The 23102-nt window shown below is 40.6% G+C and overlaps 1 protein-coding gene across 3 annotated transcripts in view; it reads right to left on the reverse strand.

Moving 5' to 3' along the window:
* The window catches only part of PTCD3 (pentatricopeptide repeat domain 3), a 30798-nt gene extending 7728 nt beyond the window's left edge, over positions 1 to 23070 (reverse strand). For 2 of the 3 annotated variants that reach the window (XR_006888628.1, XM_046661424.1), the window contains exons 1-14: positions 22960 to 23070; positions 21124 to 21194; positions 20977 to 21013; positions 16627 to 16672; positions 11825 to 11893; positions 11232 to 11336; positions 9541 to 9664; positions 7552 to 7667; positions 5706 to 5776; positions 3628 to 3715; positions 3186 to 3246; positions 2825 to 2910; positions 2006 to 2150; positions 1261 to 1311 (exon numbers count right to left, since the gene is read on the reverse strand). Coding sequence is in view for 2 of the 3 variants with exons in the window: in XM_046661424.1 (XP_046517380.1) it covers positions 1261 to 1311; positions 2006 to 2150; positions 2825 to 2910; positions 3186 to 3246; positions 3628 to 3715; positions 5706 to 5776; positions 7552 to 7667; positions 9541 to 9664; positions 11232 to 11336; positions 11825 to 11893; positions 16627 to 16672; positions 20977 to 21013; positions 21124 to 21194; positions 22960 to 23063 (1174 nt within the window). In the remaining variant the exon portion in view is untranslated. The remainder of the gene's footprint in view (positions 1 to 1260; positions 1312 to 2005; positions 2151 to 2824; positions 2911 to 3185; positions 3247 to 3627; positions 3716 to 5705; positions 5777 to 7551; positions 7668 to 9540; positions 9665 to 11231; positions 11337 to 11824; positions 11894 to 16626; positions 16673 to 20976; positions 21014 to 21123; positions 21195 to 22959) is intronic. The other variant, XM_046661425.1, reaches the window with a different exon arrangement.
* Positions 23071 to 23102: the final 32 nt, after the last annotated feature.

The raw sequence follows: 23102 nt of genomic DNA on the forward strand, positions 1-23102 counted from the left end.
ATATTCTATTTCATATGTAGTATTTCTCCAGTATTTTAGGCTTTCTCCTTTGGGTAAATTCCCAGAAATTACTGTTGCAGGCAGGTAAATTACATACATAAGACAAACTGATACACCTCATCCCACTCTGCCCCCACCGGCATGGGTGTCGCTTAGGAAGCCTAAGTCCCACTGGCTTGGTTAGCAAAGGAATCAATGTGATATGTGACAGTAGAGGAATGGAACAAGCTTTGGGGCCAGAAAGACTAGCTTCACTACAACCTCACCAAGGTTGAGGAAAATTTTAGAAGATACAATTGTGTAAACTGCTTACCCGCTTCCAAGGTAACCTGTCCCCCACCCTAAAAGATCAAACACCTCCCTGTACACGAGAATATGGATTTTGTAAACTCAGCCCTCCAAAAGAGAGAGATTATCAAGTTTTCCTGTTGTATATAAAGTCTATCACAGGAGAGAAGGACTAGAGCTGTCATTTCTGAACCCAGGGGTTCTTTCTCTGGTTGGGGCAAACAGACAAAAAGCAAGAGATTATGAGCGTCTCCTGTGCGCCTTCCAAGCATGGGATCAGACGCTGCGTAATTCATTTAACCATTACACTCTGACGGCATTCCTCAGTTAAGGTTGCCAGTCCCTTTTGACACAGCTGGTAAATGGTGGAGGTGAAATTTCAACTCAGGTGTGCCTCTCCAAAGTCCATTCAACAGAGCACAGCTCCAATAGGGACTGGCTGAGCTAAAAGCAGGTGACAAAGGGAGCCTCACGGTTCTCCCACAAGGCTTCAAAATAAGGTTAAGGTGACTGTGGAGCAGCACTATTCAAGAACTTCCTGCAAAGATGGAAATGTTCCAAATACGCACCACCGAACACAGCAGCCACCAGCCACATGTGGCTAAGCACTAAGGCAGTGAGAGAGTTCAAAATTTTAATTAAATATAGCTGGTGGCTATTGTACTGGACGGCACAGCTCTGGAGAGGAAAAGGAACTCCCAACTCAAGTACCTTCTGACCAGTTCTAACTGCACACCAACACTGTTAGTACACTAAATGATCCCTCTCCCCTCCAGCTCAAGGTTCGTATCACAAACAAGGTGACCACCCGCAAAAATAACTTTTTGCTCAGGCTGTGGATGATGTTAATTTGCGAATTCTCTATTCTTAATTTATATACAGAGAAGGTAACATACAACAATTAATCACACGAAATTAAGGGAGCTGGGTCAACTTTCTACAGAAATTAACATAACATAATGTCATACATACCTTGTTGATAAAACAGCTGAATAATATAGTGATACGTTGCAAGCGAGGGTTCTCAAATTACCAGGTGGATAGAAAAAAATAAGTAAGTCAAACACAGCTATCCAAAATATGGCTTGCTAAGGCATACTGAACTAAAAACATACTGATGCTGGTATTTAAGTACAAGATGATGCACTTCTACTCCTTTGAACAAAGACATTTCCTAACTCATCTGATTAATGTTAAGGTGAAATGTGTCATAAAGACTGAATCGCCTTTAGAAAGTCCAGACACTTAGTACTAAAATGTTACAGCTAATGCTCTGTACTATGATTGTTCAGTTAAGAACACTAAAGCAAACTGAAGTGATTTCCAAAACAACCTTCAATAAAGTACTGAAAAATATACAGTACACTAGCACACAGTGGGATTCAAACACCTCATTATGCTAGAAAATGTAAAGGGATTTAAAGGTAGCTAACTCTAAGTGAACAAGTTTCCCCAGAATCAAGAGATCCATAAAAAAGTACCTAAAATATTAGGAGAACGTTGTAATTTGCTATAAAGAAGACAAAGATGACACAGGAGCTCCCACAGTAGTAAACACATATAATTAAGTGTGCCAAGTGGTAGAAAGGAAACTCCCAACATATTAAGTAAACAGCAAAAAAAAGAGTTGGCGGTCTCTTTTTGGCTTGTTTAGACCTGAAACCTCTGGTCAGCACTGTCTCGGGCGTCAGTGAGGGATTCTAGGACACATCCTTACCTATTCCAATGGCTTTCATCTCACGTAAGGTCTGTAAGGCTGGCAATCTTCCAAATGCATAAAATCTTCGGAGACATTTCAGAATTGTATTAAAAGTTTGTAGATTTGGTTTCACCTTCTGTGCAACCATTTGCTTCAGCAGCTCCTAAGCGAATCAAAAGCCGAAGTATTTTTTTATGCCTGGGTAGATAATTTGTCCAATAAACTAATACTACATACTGAAAAAGAACTTGGCTCTCTGGCTATGTCTAAAGCAGGTTAATAAACATATCCCTAATTTAAGAATTACCTATTAGCAAGACAAGTGACTTTGCCTTTTAGAGAAGCCCCTCGATTCAGACACCCCACACCAACTGGATCAACGTATTCAACTGTCTTCAGTCCTTGCCAAGGGAGTCTGCTGAGACTCAAGCAAAAGAATAGACTAGAAGAGATTGTGTCTTTCCTTTATAAATGAGCAGTATGGTATAAAAACATTTCCTATTCCTAAATTACTTCAATCAAGTGATTTCAGTTTCTTTAAACCTACCTGATAAAAATTTTGAATAAATATGCATTATTTTTGTAATAAACTATCATGAGAAATAAATGAACAATGCAACCCAGGTCTTCCTAAATTCTAGCTGTATGCTCCAGGTCAAGTAACTTTCTTCTCATGTCAGACACAGCTACTTAAATGAGAGGGTTGCAGGAAAGGCAGTAAACAAGTAGCTGCTATCTGAGTGCCCAGCACGGTGAGTGCCATGTAGCTGCTCTGCGAATGCTGTCTCCATCCCATGTATTTCAGGCCTATCAGAAGACAAAATGAGGTTTCCTTACCAGTATGTTATTCCATTTTTCCTCAAATTTCTCATTTACCATCAATGCTTTTGCTTCAATCACTGCATTGAAGGTGTATACATCAGCTGTAAAAGAAGAAAAGTACTTTAACAAAATTTGGGGTTGAAGATTAACTCCTAAATGGCTCAGTTTAAGGCATACACATGTGGCTCCTGGCTCATTACCACGTGGTCCACGAAACTGGAAAACCACTTTCTTCTCTGGATGTATTCCTGCTTTAATCACCAATACCACAGGAAAAGACTAAAAACTGAGCTAATGATTGAGGCAAGATCCAAAGATTTCAGATTCTTAAGGAAAGAAAAAGGAGGAGTGAGGGGAATTCTCCAAACACACTTACCACGAAGTCTGTTGTTCAATAATTCAGTGTACAAGTTTAATGCCTGCACAGGAGCTCGGTGCTGAAGAGGGAGAGGATAAAAACTAAGCATCATCCAATCTGTTCACTTAAGAAATATTTGCATATCTACTCTTCTAGGGTTCAAGGTCCCACTTCTCATAAAGCGTATGCTCTAGTGCAGTGGTTCTTTACCAAGGGCAACTGTGCTTCTCAAGTGACATGTGGTGATGCCTGTAGACAAGTTTAGTTGTCACAGCTGGGGGTAGTGAGGATGTACTACTGGCATGCCACGGGCAGAGGCCAGGGAGCTATGAAACATCCCACAACACGCTGGGCGGCCCCCGCCACAACAAATTATCTGGCTCGAAACATCAGTAATTCTGAGGTGAGAAACCATGAGTCAGTAGAAATTAAGGATAAAAACATATAAAACAAACGCTACCTTCACCATTCCTCGGATCATTGTGCAGTAGGAATGTGCATTTTTCTCAGGCATTAGAGCAAAGATTCTCTCAGCATTGTTTTTTGCTCTGCATAAAAGAGAGTAAATATGAACCAGGGGAAACAGAAAAAAACAACAGCACCACAATTTACTGAGGGTTTACAGTGTTCTAGGCACTGTGCTAAACACTTTATGCATATAATTTCAAACAACTCTTGCCACCCACAGAGAGATAGTTATCATCATTTTGAAAATGGGAAAAACTGAGGCTCAAAGACCTTAAGTTGTCCAAGGCCTTGCAGTTAAGTAGCAGAATCAGGAACGAAACGGAAAGATTTCTGAAAAGACAGTATACACTCAAGGTATTAAACCAACAGCAAATGGTACAATAGGGTGAGGTTTTCCCAACCTCCTCCAATCACAGTTCCCCAGAGGCAACCACAGAGAAGTGGTTTCTCCTGAATCCCTCTGTCATATTCTAGCACATGTACATACATCATATTCTAGCATATCTATTTTCCCTTTCTTAGGAAAAAAAAATCCCCAAAAAACCTGTGACGTCAGCATCACGGCAGAGTGAGCTCTTCCCTTAAGTCTTTCCCCACTAAGATACAATGAAAAGGACAGTCATAAACCAACAGAGGACATCCACAGCCATATGTCTGAAGGTGAAGGTGCTGGATACCCCAGGAGGCAGTGGAAGATGGTAAAGGGGATCGCCTCTCCCTCCGCCCGGCAGCAACCTAGGGGCAGGACCACACATTGGCTGGCACGCGACCCTGAGATGAGAAGGGAGAGAAGGAAGGCCTGTGCAGGAAAGCTTGCACTTCAGTTACCTCCCAGCCTGTGGGAACGCCCCACACTGAGGAAGGTAAGCAATCGCAGGGGCGTGCCTACCAGTCCAGGCAGTGAGTGCAGAAGCGCTCACAGGAAAAAAGCAAACCCCTGGCCCCGGGCGCAACAACTTGGCCTGAGTGTCCATGGACTAACGAATGGATAAAGAAGATGTGGTATATACATACAATGGAATACTACTCAGCCATAAAAAAGGACAAAATTGTCCCATTTGCAACAACATGGATGGACCCTGAGGGTACCATGCTAAGTGAAATAAGCCAGACAGAGAAAGAGAAACACCATATGATTTCATTCATACATGGAAGATATACTCACACATGGACAATGAGAACAGATTAGTGGTTACCAGAGGGGAAGGGGGTTATGAGGTGGGCAATAAGGGGTGAAGGGGCACATATATATGGTGACTGACAAATAGTCATGTACAACTGAAACTTCACAATGTTATAAACTATTATGACCTCAATACAAACAACAACAGAAAACCCACAAAGGTATCACATTATACAAACTATGCTGTACCTTGATTCTCTCTTACCAATGTCTTTGAAATGTGATAAAGCCAGGATTTGACCCAAGATGGTACCCTAAAGTCCACGCTCTTAACTACTATTTTAAATCATTAAAATCTACTGAAGAAATTTAATTTTTGATTCAATTTATTACTTCAAAAAAGACTAGATATTAGTGGCAGCTTTCCTTCTCCAGACATCTGTGTGAAATACCTTTCTTTTATTTAGACACTTCTACTCAGTTAATTTAAATTCTCAAATGTTAGTTTAATGTTATTCACCTTTTGCTCAGAAGTACTGAATATTTCTGCTCGCTGGTCAGTAGTCTTAATTTAGAACTACAGTCTAGTGTACGTGTATTCTTATGTAATCAAAATACTGACTCTTTCAGAATTAGAGGTATATACTGCAACATAGGACTACTGATGAAACTACCAAAGGAACCATACTATGGAAGGCTACGTAGAGTTAAACGGAAAAAAAAGAAAAGAAAAAGTCAAGTGTCAACCTTGTGCTGCTGACTGGAGATAAAGATCTTATGAAAAAAGGTCCAAACACGTATGAACACCAATTGGGATATTTCTATCACATACTGAAAACCAACTGTATTTTTGAAAATTATAGGGTGTCTTCTTCAAGGGGTGAAGGGGAACATTCCATGTACCATGAGGCACCATTAATACAAGGCTCCAACTACGTAACACATACCTCCAAGTAACTCCCAACTGAGGACCAGCCTTCTTCCTAGATTTCTCATTATTTTCCTCTGTGGCCTCTTCCTGAAATGAACCATCAACAGAAATAAAGTAAAATACGACAATGGAATGCATTCTCCTAGTTAGATTCCTCAAAATCAAACTATCAAAGGAAATAGAATCCAGCAGAAGGCAAAGAGGAAACCCAGCAAACGTTTATTAAGAAATGCTAATTTCTTAAGGGGAAATCAGCTCATTTACAGATGAAAAAAAGTTGGCCCTTAAAGCAACAACTGACAGCCTAGAGAGGAGATAAAGCCACTGCCCTCTATGGCCTGGCCTAGAGAGAAAAACCGGAAATCCAAACCATCCAGCTTGTTTCCTCAGAGGCTACCTTGGCCTCGATCCATACAGAGATATTGTTTATTATTAGAGTGAAAGCAAGAGAAAACATTGCCGGGTATGGAATATATAGTTAATGTCTAACACTGACAGAACACAAGCTAAAATTTTTTTTAAAAGACGACACCTTGTCCTTTATTTATAAACCAATTTTTGGAATAGGCTGATGCAGAGCGAGACAAGCATGGCTGGCTTTACATATGACCGTGCTGGCTCTGTAGCTGGGGCTGGAGGGGCAGAAGGCAAGCCACGCCAGGAAATCTAGAAGATAATCTGGAAGGCAGGGTGTGACTACAACCAGTATCTTTGTACTTTAAAATCTTACTCTGTACACAAATAATCCACATTTAGTGGGAAAAAAATTAGAAAAGACAAACTGGAAGAAAAACACCCATAATTCCATCACCCAGAGAGAAACACTGAATTTTTAAAATGACTTTTCCCTTATGCATATGAAAATTTTTTTATAAAAATGGAACATACCTTGTTTAGCCTATTTTCCCTCTTATCAAGGGTGATGAATCTGTCCATACCCAAACAGACCTACACTAGTACTCTCAGTCACCACACAACACTATTACCATAATCCAATCACTCACTATTGGACACCTAATTTGTTTTCACTATTTTCCAATTATAGGTATGAATATCATGTTACAAAAACTGTTATATATACATCTTTTTTTTTTTAAAGATTGGCACCTGAGTTAACAACTGTTGTTAATCTTTTTTGTTTTTTTCCTTCTCCTTCTCCCCAAAGCCCCCAAGTACATAGTTGTATATTCTAGTTGTGAGTGCCTGTGGTTGTGCTACGGGGGACGGCACCTCAGCATGGTCTGACGAGCAGTGCCATGTCCGCGCCCAGGATCCAAACCGGCAAAACTCTGGGCTGCCAAAGTGGAGCAAGTGAACTTAAGCACTTGGCCACAAGGCCAGCCCCACATCTATACATCTTTGTGCACTTGATCCAAAAGTTTCCTTGGGATCTAGTTTTAGAAATGAAACTCCTGGGTTGAGAGAGAGGCTACGAACGAGTCTCAACAGGCCAACCCTTGGCACAATACTGTCCTATACCTCCAGTAGCGTGTGCTCACTCCTCCCCGCCTACATATGTATGAAGTTTTGAGGGAGTGCGCGGAAGGGGATCCTTCCCTGTCTATTACACATCATACTGTCACTGTAAGCAACGACAGAGGGGCCTGCCCAAAGATTTCTGGCCAAAGCTTTGCCTGCATGTGGTAGGCAAGGTCCAAATACTTTTAAGAAGGGAACTAGTGTTAAAGTAATTGTTTAAATCCCTCTCTTCCTCTGCACACTGTTCATCAGGCTACTGTACCACCCCACATCTCAGCACAAATCTCTACTATCCCAACTCATGGCACACGAACTTGCCTTATTTTGAGAAGGTATTACTATAAAAAAAAAAAACCTTAAAAATCATTGCCCAAAGCCATTACCGACTCTTCTGATTGTTCACGTTGTTGAAAATGATAATCAGCTGAGGGCTCTTGGTCACCATAGTAGCACAATAAATCCAAGAGACTATTAGTTGTTTCCAGAGAAACAGTGGTTCCTGTGGGTAGGAGAAAAAAAGGGAAAGTAACCTTGAAACATCAAAGAACTACACTACAGCCCATTAGATTAAAATTCCTGTTTTTCTACGAGCTGTGGCTTCCTTGGCTACATATTTACTATCGTCCACCACTTTATCAATGGATGAGCACGCATGCCGCATCAACTTAAACACCTAGAGTTATGCAGATCTGGACACAATCCCTACTAACCGTGTTTGTCTGACATAGAAAATCAAAACAGCACGTCAAAGCTTGACTGTGTGCTTACAATAATATTTTATGTATTCGTATCCCCAGAAAAACTGTCTCATGGTGTTAACTATCATCTCCAAACCGAAGACTGCAAATTATTGCCACTTACTTTCCCTGGCCCAGTTCCATTTTTACAAATGCAAGCAGAATCATTCCACTTGGATCCAGGCCCTCACTGAAATACTTGCCTAGAAATACTAGCATAACGTCTAATTACAGTACCCTTTTATAAAAATTGTTGCTCAAAACATTATGCTCCCATCTTGATACCTATTAAAAGGGAACAGGAAGAAGTATGAGACATAATACTGTTTTAAAGTAACGGCATTTTTCTAAAGAAAATATACCAATAATAAAAATACTCATCAGGAAATTTAAAAGCCCAGAAAAGAGCAGGGCAGAGTGGAGAGGACACAGGCGATAAGAGTATAATTTGATTGGGTCTTCCCATCCCAGAACTGTGTGACCCTGAAAAATTACTTATTAGTTTCCTTTATAAAATGACTGTAAACACAACAACTCAAAAGGTATTGTAGATTAAATGCCTAGCAAAGTGTTTGGCACTTATTAGGGGCTTGATAGTAAAATTTCCTATGATCCCTCCTCTGGAGCGCTGGCTCATTCTGCTACTCCGAGCTATGGGTCTGACATGCTGTCTTTAAAAATGTTTCCTGAATGTCTGCATGCACCTACACCACACAGTGTGTAAAACAGAGGAAAACAAGTCTTAGCACTAAGAACTTTAATGAAAACTTACACCAGATTTTATCAAATTCAACAAGCAGAGGGAAAAGCCTTCCTAAATTATAATCTGTCAGCAATTCATTTGTACATCCAATGCTATAACAGGCTACACACCAAAATTTTCACATCAAAACCAGGTTCCTGCAATGGTTTCTTCTTGTGTTCAACACTGTATTGAGTGATTGAGTCCAGTTTCTATCTCTTGTATGTTTGGTTGATTTTTATCCTAAATCACTGAGCAGCACTCCAGATCCCACAAACTTAAATAATGCCGCTGCCCTTCATGTTACTATAGGTACATTCTCATGGTAGCTTACAAGTCATGCAATCTAGATCTATACCCCGGAGGTTTACCCAGATCAAATTTGGACAGCTACAGGATTTTAGAGACAGAAGCTCTGAGGAATTAAGTGCCTTTTTCAAGGCCACAGAGCTAATTAGTGCCACAACTAGAACCAGTATCCAAGCCTTTGATCCCACATTTAATGCTCTTTCCTTTTTAAATATTTCTTCTTGCCTGTTTCACACCTTCCAAACATACTTAAGGAGCACAGGAAATCTGAATACAGTAGGTACACACCTAATGTTAAAAATGGAAGCTAAGGAAGAATGCCTATGTAAGTTCTCTATCTGTGATGCAGCACAAGAGGACAATATCTTAACAAAGGTGCAACTCTATCTCACCTATAATTTTAAAATGAAGCCAAAGCAGAAATTGAAATATTATTTATTAAGCTGTTAGAAATATAAATGCAGCCATCAAGCAGAGTAATGCAGTAATGCCTGTTAACTTTTACTCATGACTAGTGGGATCATCTAACTGTGGCCTACTTCCGGGCCTCCGTTCCTAGGGGTGCTTTAAATGAACTTAGTCACCTGCTTGCAAGAGTTGATCAAACATGTCCACCGAAGCTTTGACTTTTCTGAGCTTAATTCGTTCCTTTAGGGCGGCTTCGCTTATATCTTCAATCTGAGGTTCAAAGTACTCAGGCATTAAACACTAGGAAAACAAGATGGTTAAAGTTACTACAAACAGGTAACGGCAAAATGCTAACTGGCAGAACAAAACTTTTATCACCAATAAACCAAAATAAAACTTCACCGTTCCATTCCATGTTTCATGCACAAGATACTATTTATCATTTTAACATGAATTTCTTTGTAGGAAATACAACTTAAAAAATATCTACCAAAAAACCTCGAGTCTACAAAACAAGATCGTTTAGCTATCTCAGCTTGGAGAGAAGAATTTAAAAGCACCCAAACATAAATATTTAATCCATATCTGAAGAATCCTATTTCCAACTAACCCTCCCAATTTCTAGTTGAACTTACTATATTTTCCCCTCATAAAACCACCCTCGCTCTTTTCCTCCCAATCTTGGTTAAAAGTGTCAGCATACAACTGGTTTCCAAAGGCAGAAACCTTTCATCTTTGATGCTGCTTTTACTCTAAACATTTACTACCACCAAGGTATGTACATTTTACCTCACTCACTAATTCATATACTCATTGAACACTTATTACTGTACCCCAGGCACGAAGCTAGGCATTGGGCATGTAGGGATGAAAGTCACTTTCTACCTTCAAGGTGCTCACAGTCTAATAAAGGAGGGAAACAATTATGACACAGTGTGAATGATAAATGACGTAGGAGATCTCAGAGGTGTGAGACTGCTGCCGCCATGGAGGCAGGGGACCCATGGAAGGCTTCAAGCAAAAGTGAACTAAGCCCAGAAGAGTCACTGTTAGTCAAAAACATGATGGGGAAACAGGGGGCTAGCAAATGACATTCCATCACTGCCACTGGCTGAGTTCAGGATTTCAATATTTTTACCTACACAATTGCACTGGATTCCTGATTTGCCACTTGAGAAGCAGGAAGGCTGTGTTTGGGGAAGGAAGAAGATATGAGAGGGAGTAATCTTGGACATGGCAAGTCTGAGGTTACTATTTCCACTAATGAACTCAGGAGGGCAGAGGCACGTCTCTATTGTTTACCACGGTACTGACAGCACTAGGCACAATGCCTAACACACAGCAGGCACTGCACAAATCCTCTTCATGACTGTGGAACAGAGAGGTAGGTGGAAATCCAATTTGGAGTTCAAAGTAAAGGTGAAAGATTTATACAATCTAAAGAGAAACCAGAGTACTGGCGTTCAAAGTAGAAGGCTCTAGGCCAGATATCCCAGACTGCCAAATGCAGGATAGGGTCGTGGAAGCAGGAGTATAGACAGGAAAAAAGAGAACGACTGAGCATGGAAACCTAAGAAAGACACCAACTTGAGTTGAGAGAAAAGCTACTGAAAAGGAATAGTCAGAGGTAAAGATCCAAGAGTCTGGTGCCACAGAAGCGAAATGGGAAAAATAAGATAAGGAGCAAAACCATGAGTTTAAAAAAAAAAGGTTTGCGTTGTGAGCAAAGATAACTACATACATCAAAAGACTTTTCACCCAAATATTGAGGGCATTCAAATGACCACTCAAATGTTAGCCATGAAAGCTTGGTTTAGTTTATATTTGTATACAGCATTATCTAAAAATCACGATTACCTCTCCTTACCGGTATATGAGGTTCAGCTATGTCCTTCTGAAAATATTTGGGATGTGAATTAATAATAAACTTGGCTGCATTCTCCCCAGACTTCTTTGCCAACAAAAATGAACGCTATACAAAGAAAAAGATTTACACATAAATTGGTATTTACATGTAATTTAGACTCCAGAGAGCAGTTACACCCTCAGCAAGAATTAGCATTCTTTCCCCTAAAAAAAAGAATGCAACAATACACAGAAATCCAACTAGAAATTAAATTACATAATATTATATATCCATCTCTGCTACTGTGTGTCATATTTCAGGTCACATCTTGTATACAGCTTGAGGTATACAAAAACAATACATTTAAATTGAGTGGACTGCTCCAGTGTGAATGTGCCCGTGCCCTAAGTATTAAACACCAAAACCTTTCCATAGCCAATCTATAAAACTTTTTAATAAAAGTAATAAAAGATTCAGGAAATCTACCAATTTATCTATCACCATCTGTAAACTTTCCAAAGATTTTTACAACTAAGTTAAATTATATACACACTCTTGTACCCAAACCAGCAAGAAAAAACATAATATTAGAAAAGTTACATGAAAATACTCACAGATTCCAGAGAAGATGCTGGTATGAGATAAGGATCATCTTGAAATGCGTAAGGGGCAGCTGTGGTATCCTGTAAAGACACAGAAGTCTCTTTAGCTGGATTTTTTGTTTTTTTGGGTTTTTTTGGTGAGGAAGATTGGCCCTGAGCTAACATCTGTGTCCATCTTCCTCTATTTTCTATCTGGGATGCCTCCACTGCATGGCTTGATGAGAGGCGTGTAGGTCCGCATCCTGGATCTAAACCCATGAACCCCGGGCTGCTGAGGCAGAACACATGAACTTAACCACTACACTACTGGGCCGGCCCCATCTTTAGCCAGATTTTTAATAAGAGGACCTTGTGAGTTTTGGTGATGACCCAAAATTCTGTTAAATAAGTTTTAATTACACATGTAACACATATGCAGAAATATGTACATACGTACGTTTGTGCGTGTGTATGTGTGTAGAGACAGACAGACAGACACTGATACCTGTACTATACTCTCGGCTCTGTAAGACTAGGTTATAACTATGCACAACTTAAAGCAAACAAAGGCTCAAGCTCCCATGACTGCTTCTTAAGATTTAAGCCTGCTAGCACCAGGGACTATTGCTGTTTTAAACTAAAGATCCTCTGACTTAACTTGTCTGGGCAACAGTTTCCAGCATTAGGGTTTCCCTCAAAGCATGGCTGCTACCCAAGAGCCCCTCCCCCAAACGGAGCATACTACTGGGCCCTCTCAGGAGGTGGGAAGAGCAGCAGCTTCTTGTGTCCTGTTGTCCAAGGTTCTACACTTCTTTAAACTTTCTAGGTAGAACCCTAAGCAAAATCAACTCTCCAGCACCACCGGAGACTCACTCAAAACTGCCCCCAAATTACTTCCTCTACTCCTCTCCTCTACCTTGGAGCCCCCTTTCCTGGGCTTCCTCAGACCTCTGTTCCATAGGAAAAACTCCCCCTATATCCTGAATCTCTTCTGACTCTCCCTTGACGCCTCGTCTTATTGACCAGGGTAGAGACTTCCCTGTGGCTCTGGGGGAAGGCTGCTCAAACCTAGGGCCCAGAGGCAGTGTTTGGGGGGGGGGGGGGGGGGGCCCGACTTCCTACTCCCACTTTCAAAACCCACGTCCCTTCACCTTCCTCATCTGAGGCTCACTTCATCTGTTCACACCTCTCTACCAAGACGAGGCAGGTATGCAATGGTAAACCAGGGGGAGCAGTTCTAGGTTAGCTGCCCTGCACTACGCTCCAATTACACTCAAACTGTGGCCTGGCTCCAGGGCTGACACTCTGCACCACCTTATTATAAATACATACCTGTTTACGGCCTCTAGCGTGGTGCATGCTGGACTTGTTTTAACTTACTAGACTTATTCTTCCTATTTGTCTCCCAATTTTCCTCCCTCAGCGACTTCCAAATCCTTTATGGTCTGAGAAACAACTCCACTCTGGCCCTGTAGCTCAGACACCTCAAACCAAATTTACACCCAAACTGAACTTCCCTGATAGCTATTCTCTCTCCTATCTTCTCTATCGCAGTGAACGGTACTGACCACTCAGCAGTCCAACCCAAAGATCCTCTCCCATCACTTCCACTTAACTAATCTGTCATCAGGCCCAGCTTAACATTCCCTACCTACTCCACTGTCCCTTACCCCAATTGCCACTGCCTTAGTTAGTATGTTCCTTATTCATTCATTCAGTATTTAATGACCACCTCATACGTACCAACCATTATTCTAGCTACCAGGGAGACAACAAAATCCCACCCTTAGCTTACAATCTAGTAGGGAAAAAAAGAACTCCACAAAACAAACAAAATTATGTATATAGTAAATTAAAAGGAGATAACTGCTATGCAGAAAAATGAACTAGAGAGAGGATAAGAAGAAAACATCAGAAAAAGATATATACAGTTCTAAATCAGGTGTTCAGGGAAGGCCTCAAAGAAAAGGTGGTATTTAATTAGAGACCTAAAACGCGGAGGGAGCAAGTTACGTGGACATCTCACAGAAACTATTCCAGACAGAAGGAAGAGCAAACACGAAAGCCCTGAGGCAGATGCGAGCCTGCTGAGAAACTGAGCATCAGCCGGGAGGCACGCGGCTAGAGCAGGGTGAGCAAGGAAGACAGCAGGAGGGGCAGTCAGAGAAGTAATGGGGGGGGGGGGGGGGATCACCTGGGGCCTTACGGGCCCACAGACGGACTTCAGTTTTTACTCCAATTACAACAAATGAGAAGCAGTCTTGAGTTCTGAGCAGAAGAGTGATGTGATCCAACGTTCTAGCAGGGTCACTAGAGCCGCTTACTGGAGACCAGTCTGTAGGGGCTGAAGAAGTAGAGGGGACAGAGACTACTGTGATTAATCGAGGAAGTAAGAGACGGTGGTGGCCTAGATGACCAAGGTGATCATGGTGATGATGACAAGTGTTCAGACTCTGGAGATTGTGTAGAAAAGAGTTACCAGGCCTGAAACTGCTATCCTTAGAAAGGCTTGTTTGCAAGGCTGACCCTTGGCTGGCATCTGGGAACTTGGCTTTCAGGAGGGTTCCCACCATTCCCAGTACTGATAAGAACGGCTCCCTGTGCCTAAACTATTTGTACGAGGTGGTTTATGCTGATTATCTGCTTTCTTGCTAGGAGTCTGGAATTTTGGTATGTGCCAGGCAGAGGGTGCCTATGTGACCAGACTCCAATAAAAATCTCTGGGCACTGAGTCTCTAATGAGCTTTCCCTGCAGACATTTCAGACATGTTGTCACAACTCTGCTGGAGGAGTTAAGCATGTCCTGTGCGACTGACTGGGAAAAAACTGCTGGAAGCTTTCTCCTGGTTTCCTCCAGACTCTGCCCCATGTGCCTTTTCCCTTTGCTGACTTTGTTTTGTGTCCTTTCACTGTAATAAACCATAGCCGTATGACTATATGCTGAGTCCTGTGAGTTGTCCTAGCAAATCGCTGGACCTGGGAGTGGTCCTGGAGATTCCATGCACATATATTTTGATGGAAGAAAACAAAGAATTTATTAATGTGCAGCATGAGAGAAAGAGGAGTCAAAGATGACTCCCAGGATTTTGGCCTGAGCAACTAGAAGGATAGCAAAGAAATACATGAGGAGGTTTACAGGGAAGGGGGTTTGCTTTTGGATATGTTAATTTTAAGATCTTTATCATACATCCAAGCAGAAAGGTTTCCCACTTCCATATTGCTGTCTTTTCTAAAATTTGTCTGATTAGGTCACACCACTGCTTAGAATTCTTCAAGGAACTTGGACAAGAAGCAAGTCCCTGGCATAGCATTTATGATATTGCCCCATCTTTCATTTCTGTACCCCTCAAATCCTTGATTCCTACCAAACAAACTACTCATTCTGTGCCTGTGTGCTTCTCCCAGGAAAAGTTCTTCTCCACTATAGTATCCTTGCTTCTCACCTTACAAGCATCAATCCAATTACAAGCTCTTCTGGAAGTCCTTTCTCAGTCCAGGTTATGTACCCTCTTCTCAGTGCTTCTTCAGTCTCCCTCTCTAGGAACTATGCAACAACTGTGTCTTTATTCTACATGCAGCGCAGTCCCTGGTACACATCCTCAGTGTAGAATATGTGGTTACTGAATGAATAAATGACTATCCCTTGGATTTTAAGGGCCCAAACCCAGACAAGTCAGACAATTGTACACAGAATTCTACAACAAGGTGAACCCTGGGCCATTCTCATTGAAAAACTGAGAACAATCTCAGAAGCCCATTTCTCTAGTTTACATTTCAGGTGCCTATTTATAGATAACTGACCTGCTGAAAATCTCAATGTCTTGGTAGTGTGGAGATGCAGTATTTTAAAACCTTTCCTCAGAAACTGCTAGGGTATATTAATAATATTTGGCCCAAGACTCCTTAAGTTTAACATTTACAACAGAAGAATAATTCTGGAAATCTGTGATAATGGCCTTAAAGAGAATCAGGATCCACATAGATGTTGTGGCAAAAGCAAGCACTTTTTTAGACATTTTCCCCACAGTTGAAATTAAAGGTATAGTATAGTTTCCAGCTAATGAAAAATACAATCAACCAGAAAGTTCCATTTCTGAGGCATTTACCATTTACCAAGGTTTCAGTTTACCTATCAGGCTACAAACTCTATTCTTGAATTGCCAACAGAGCAAATTATTGACAAATAAATCACTAACCTAGTTGTAGCAGTAAAATAGCTACTAGCATTTACTGAGCGTTTCCTTTGTGCTAGGCACTGTCCTAAATTCTTTCACACGTACTAAACATGTAATTCTCATCAAACCTTGAGGTTTGGTTTTGTAATTAATCCCCATTTTATATATAAGGGAACACAAACATCAGGAGATAAAGAACCTTTGTGATAAAGATCACAAAGCTAGTTGCTCACTATGATACAAAACTTCTGGCTCCAGGACCCACACTCTCAACCACTGCATTATTTAAAGCATGGTAGGTATACTATTTCTCAACACTGGTCTATGGATCATTTGCATTATAGTATCACACCCAAACCATCCCCAGGAACATGCATTTCAACAAGCTCTTCAGGTGACTAAGCTTAAAGATCACTGATATAGTCTCAAAACACTGAACTTGGAGACAAAAGACAACTAAGGCTTTAACATCTTAACCAGCCCCAAACTGGTTACTTTAAAAGCTTTAGTTTCTTCATTTGTCACAAGAAGGGACTGGATTAGATAACTTCTAAGAAAGTTTCTGGATCCACAACAGTTAACTTATGAATGATAAAGAGCTATAAACATTAAACGTATTATTAGCTGAGTTAGATTAAAAAGCCTAAAATTCCTACTTACCCTGTTTACTGTGGATGCAAGTGCCTGAAGAACAGCCACTTTATCCCTAAGAAGGAGAATCACAAGTTAACCCTCATCAGGGCTTTTCATTCCCAAAAAGTGAACACGTGATTCTACTCTCAGAATGGACTGGCCGATAAAAAAGTCCAAGTTTCAACTAAAGCCAGTTCTTATGTCTCAAGATCACCAGAATAACAAGTTAGAGAATGAGAAAACTGTCTAGTTCTTTTGCCTAAAGGTCGTTAGCACGTGTTCCTACTATGCTTTGCCTACCTCCTCTGGCCTGGTCCCTAATACCATCACCCAGAGCTAGCAGTTTCCACCCTCATCTCTTAAAACTGTATCTATCCTGAATCTTACCTCCTCCTATTTTCCTACCCATTCTTACTGCAGTTTCTGGACCAGTCTTGCCTTTATTATCTAAATCAGTGGCTCTTAATTCAGCTATATATGAGAATAAATGACAAGCTGCACTCTGAACTTATTGAATCAGAACCTCCGAGTTCCAGGCAGAACTGTCACATGCAATTTTACTAAATTCCCAGAGGATTCTGACGCACCTTCCTGGTTTAGAACCTCTCAACCTTATAACCTTTCTAAGAATTTCAGGCCAGCTGTCCACTGTGCCTATGGGTAGAGACCTTTACTGAACTACTGGAAAAGGGAGTTTCTTTGGAATAATTGACAAACAGGATGATTTGGTCTCAAACATATTTTTTATTCCTGTGTTAGACTTTAGGTGTTTCATTGCGAAAAGGGAAATAACAGAAAATTTAATAAACCCAAAGTATTTTTCTAAACAAAGTTTAACATAACATCTAGAAGAATACACACCATCTGAAAAAGACAAAAGAACATACAGGAAATTTTGTATTATACCAAGACTGAGTAACTCCCTGATATATATAATATCCCCTGGACTTTCTATCATTTTTTTAAAAGATTGGCACCTGACTGAACATCTGTTGCCAATCTTCTTTTTTTTCCTTCTTCGCCCCAAAGGCCCCCAGTACACAGGTGTATGTTCTAGTTGTAGGTCCTTCTGGCTCTGCTTTGTGTGATGCGGCCCCGCATGGCTCGACAAGCGGTGCCAGCTCCGTGCCCAGAATCCAAACTGGTGAAACCCTGGGCTGCCAAAGTGGAGTGTGTGAACTTAACCACCTGGCCACAGGGCTGGCCCCTTCTATCATTTTTTAAAGTCACATTTATGTAATTTCAGCAAGAGAAACAAAGACATTCATCTCAGCATTCCCTTACGTTAGCATACTTAAGTCTTATCAAGTGAGCACATCTTCATAACAAACTGAACAAATGTCAGTGAAGAAACTATGACAGATTACTCACCAGCTCTCTTTTTCTAAGGGTTATTTTTAAAACCAATTTCAACGAATACATTTTTTTAAGGATAAATTAGAATATTAGAGGTTATACTAAAGTGTCTGGTGTCATCTTGTGACCCCCCCTACTCCACTGTGAGTTTGTTTATACTGCCACAACTTTTTTTTTTTTTTAAAGATTTTATTTTTCCTTTTTCTCCCCAAAGCTCCCTGGGTACACAGTTGTATATTTTTAGTTGTGGGTCCTTGTAGTTGTGGCATGTGGGATGCCACCCCAGCACGGCCTGACAAGCGGTGCCATGTCCACACCCAGGATTCAAACCAGTGAAACCCTGGGCCGTCAAAGTGGAGTGTGCGAACTTAACCACTGGGCCACAGGGCTTGCCCCATCCACAACTTTTTAAGGTACTTTCACATACACGTACCGGCCATAAAAAACATATACTGTTATTCTGTATATGTGCTCATCTAAGTTGGTATTATCCATGTTACTATATACACACCTAATTAATTCCTTTAAACGTTGTATTGCATCATAACCATTGCTTCCTATCCACTAATTTATCTATGGGCATTTCGGCTGTTTCAAACTTGTTATTCTCAAATTATAAAGAACATTCTTAACCATGTCTCTTTGGGGATATATGCAAATGTTACTCCAGAATGGCTAACCAGTAAGGTACGCACATTTTAAACGGTGATTCTGTCAAATCTCCCCGCAAAGTGTTGCTCCAATTGACTGCCCTATCAACGAATGCATTTGGGCACTCATTTCTCCACATCCTCTCCCTGACAATGTGCTAAGTTTTAATATCCATTTATTTTATGAGCCCAGTTATCTATGTGTTGATTATATATCTATCCATATATGTATTGGTTATAATTGGGCTCCCTGCTCTCCCTATGGCTTCTTCCTGGTCTAAAAACATAAATTCCTGAGGCTAGAAATCATCACTTTTCCTGTAAAGAAACAGATAGTAAATATTTTGGGCTTTATGCGCCATAGGATGCTGTTGCAACTACTCAGTTCTACCAATGTAGCACAAAAGTAGCCACAGACAATAGTTAACAAATGTGTGAGGCTGTGTTCCAATAAAATTTTGGCTGACACTGAAATCTGAATTATTCATATAATTTTCATGTGTCGTAAAATAAATCTTTTGACTTTTTTCAGCTATAAAAAATCTAAAAACCATTCTTTGCTCATGGGCTGTAAATAAATAGGTCTCAGTTTGCTGACCAATGCTCTTTATCAACTACCTTATTTCTCCTGTTCTCACAGAGCACTTTTCATAGGCCTGCCTGCTTGGCCTCCTCGTACCACCAGATATATCACGATCATGTCCCACTCTCCCTTAGTGTTCTCTTTATCTCTAGGTCTCACACTTTAGGGTTCACAAGAATTACCTGCAGGAATACGCAGTTTAAACAAAATTCCCAGGTGATTCTGATGCCAATAGAATCATCTTACCCAATTAAGGTACCAGTAAATTCCTACCTTCTCCATAGAACTCAACTTGATCAGCGAAATACAACTGCTCTTGATTACATCACATCCTGTGCTACTTCCAGTCATTTGTATAAGGTTAGGTGCACATGCAATATTAGGTATAAAGTATAAAATACAAAGTATAAAACAAGCAGACGACTCAGCTAGATCTTAAGCCATCTAAGCACACCCTCCAAATGCTGCTTCTTTTGTATTCCCTGTAGCACCTTCCTCAGGGATAGAGGCACAATGGGTTGCTAAGTGCTCTGGACTTGAATGCCATTCAGGAAAATGCCTCATTCATGGATATGCATATTCCTACTCTTATCTTGGTTCTGATTCTCTGTTAGGTCAGGGAAGACAGAAATGAACCTAAATATAACCATATATAACAAAAAACTACGTAGTCACTAAAAACTAAAAGTAGAGCATACAGCTATACATCTGACAAATCAATTCTATTAAACCAAATGTATAATTTGTACAAAAAAAGTTATTCCCCAGAACTTTAAGATACTATCATCTACTGAGATCTGACTACGTGGTAGGCACTGTTCAAATGTTCATTTAATCCTTTGAGGTAGGTACTATCATTATCCACATTTTACTATGGCACAGACAAAGTAAGTAACCTGCTTGAGTAGTGTGATTGCTGATAATTTGTTTCCTTTTTGCGTGTTCAATTTAGCTCACCCTCCTTTTGGCAATAACTAGTAATTACTTTTGTAATTTAAGAAAGCTTTTTTTAAAAAAAAAATCAACTTGAGCCTTCAGGTCATACTCAGAAAAGACTTGGCTGTTTGAGGGGCCTTCAAATGTATTCAATAATAGCACTGTAACAAATTTTGTGAAGTTTTACTTCTTATATAGTCAACAAATGTTGAATAAATAAGGCAATTTGTTCAAGGATCTATCCAGTGAATTAAAAAACGAAATTCCAGGGGCCAGCCCCATGGTGTGACGGTTAAGTCTGGCATGCTCTGCTTCGGCAGCCTAGGTTTGCATGTTCGGATCCCAGGCCCAGACCTACACCACTCGTCAGCCATGCTATGGCCGTAACCCACATATAAAATGCAGGAAGCCTGTCACAGATGTTAGCTCAGAGCTAATCTTCCTCAGCCAAAAACCACCACACACCAAACTAAATTTTGCAGTCCACACTATTTTATTTTACCTCATTAAACCATAAAGATAATCAGTCTCCCAACCATGTAAGAACTTTTTTAAAAAAGAAATTATTCTAATGATGATGCTCACGATTAACCATTATTATCTAACTATCAACTAAAACTTAGTGCAGAAGATCTTTCAACTCTTCAGTAAATCTCATGGCCCTGTTCACTCATTACTCTCTACCTTCCTCTTTTATGTTCTTTTAAACTCCCAAGCTTTTCTCCCCCCAGCTGTTCCCTCCCCAAGAAGGCTCTCCCATTGCTCTCTATATCACTGGCTCCTCACCTAGCAATGTTTCACTCATAATAAGTGCTCAACCACTTACTGATTGAACACTGATTGATTACTCACCAAGTTTTCCTTTTTGGAATGATCACTTCTTCAATCCCTTAATGTGAAAAATAAAACAAAGTGAATCAGTTTCCCAATACTACTACTACAAAAAAGCACAATGTGTTAATACAAAAATGGAATTATACTCAACGTATTTTTACATACCTGTTACATCAGCTCCTTCAATGTTTGGGAGGGCTGCACTTTCAGAATAAAATCTGCAAAAAATAAAAGCCCTAAAGCTAATATTCTTAATGAAGCTCCCACCTCACCTCCACCTATGTGCATCCTGAGCCCAAATTTTCCAATTATCTAGGACCGAACTGACTGGACAATTCATCTCAATGTACACTAAGAAGTCATGGCCTCAAGAGCAAATTCAAAACCATTATAAAATAGATACATGATACTGACACAACATGGTCAAAAACTTTTAAATCAGGCAATCTCCCTAAACAAAATTAAGGGAAAAAAAGGAAAATTTTAATAGCACTTGAACAATTTGAGCAGCTGATTTATAATAAAAGGGACTTTCAACTTTGGGAACCTAAAACATAGAGGTTAAGAGGGACAATTTAACAAGTTCTCGATTTCATGTGGATAATGCTCTAATGACAATAAAAGACTAACCCATTTATGACAAATTATGAAGCTAAGGGCTTTTATTACACTTCCGTCAACAATCAGGAATGTGCCAGGTACATACATCCTAATTTAAACTTGGAACTACTACTGTTTTTTCCCAAAATATAAAATCACTGATCCATGACTGAGTCTTAAAATGTTCTGATCATACTAAAAATACAGTCCACATACCACACAGATAATACGTACCATTATCTTGTGTATTTCTTTCCTAAGCGGCATTGGTACCATTCACAAAATTGTCGGGATATGATTAGGGAGAAAATTACTTCCTCTACTGGTATCTGGTCTCAGGCACCATTTCAAAATACTATTTCTCTGCTAGGGATCAACTTCAGGAAGGGATCAATTCTTTCAAATCACGCTATTTCCTTCTCATGACGTTAGGGGACACAGACCACTTTCGTCTTGTGGGTGAATGGTGAGGGAGGTGCTGCTGACAGGCAAAAGAAATGGGCAGAAAAATGTCAACACTGGGCACTACTGGGAAAAGGACGGGATTGAACAGCAGCATTAAGGCTTCTGCAGTACCAGGTGGAGCGTTTTTCTTTTTTGAGGAGAGCTGAGAGTATTACATATAAAATGTATACTGTAAGTTAAGCATCTCACTTATTCCTCAGTTTTTCAGACGGTTATTACTAACTCCAGTCTACAAATGAGGAAATTTTGTTTGCTATCATCCGACTAAGGAAATGGCAAACATCGAATCTAAAATTAGGTTTTTCTCAACTTTTAACTACAAATTACTGCCTCTCATGTTCCCACAACACCAGTGTTCGCACAGAGTGAAAGTAACTACACAAATGATACGTTTCCAAGCTGTAACAATCACAGCAATCCATAAGGCGTGTTCAGATCTTTTAAACTTGCCGGTTTTATGAACACCTGGATAATATCTCAGGCCAAACATCCCCACAATATCCAGCACACAGTGGCGCTCATAAACTGCCTTTAGTTTGGGAAAATGTTCTGAGTTCTCTACGCTCCTCCCGGCTGAGTGAAAACAAGCGAGGGCAAATAATTTTCTTCTTTAAAAATCTGGGATGAAATTGCTAATACTCACACTAACTAGAATGCTGGCTCCACGAGAGCAGGATTCTAGTCTTGCCACCAGTTCTAACTCCTGGATACGCGAGCCAACCAATAAATATCTCCCCAATAAACGCCTCTGGGTCCCTTTTTCAAGGACGCGGGTTTCGCGCGCCCGGTTTTCTGAACAAGAGGGCCGCGAGAGCGCACATGCGCATTCCACTCCGTCCGTACCTAGGGGCACAGCTCTCGAGAAAAAGGGATACATAGAACTAAGTTGACCCTGGGTCTTCTTTCCCAAGCGTCGATTCCCCAAGCTTCTATTACCTGCAACTGGGGGCCTGTTCACATGGATCTGCCCTCCGACTCTTCAGCGGCAAGCAAAGCCTGCAGCGGACCCTCAGCCAACGAGCCGACACTGCCGCTGCCATCTTTGCTCTCTTCGCACAGCACGTTGGGAAAGCACGACC

Source organism: Equus quagga, chromosome 5 (assembly GCF_021613505.1).
Source record: "Equus quagga isolate Etosha38 chromosome 5, UCLA_HA_Equagga_1.0, whole genome shotgun sequence".
NCBI classification, from domain to species: Eukaryota; Metazoa; Chordata; class Mammalia; order Perissodactyla; family Equidae; genus Equus; species Equus quagga.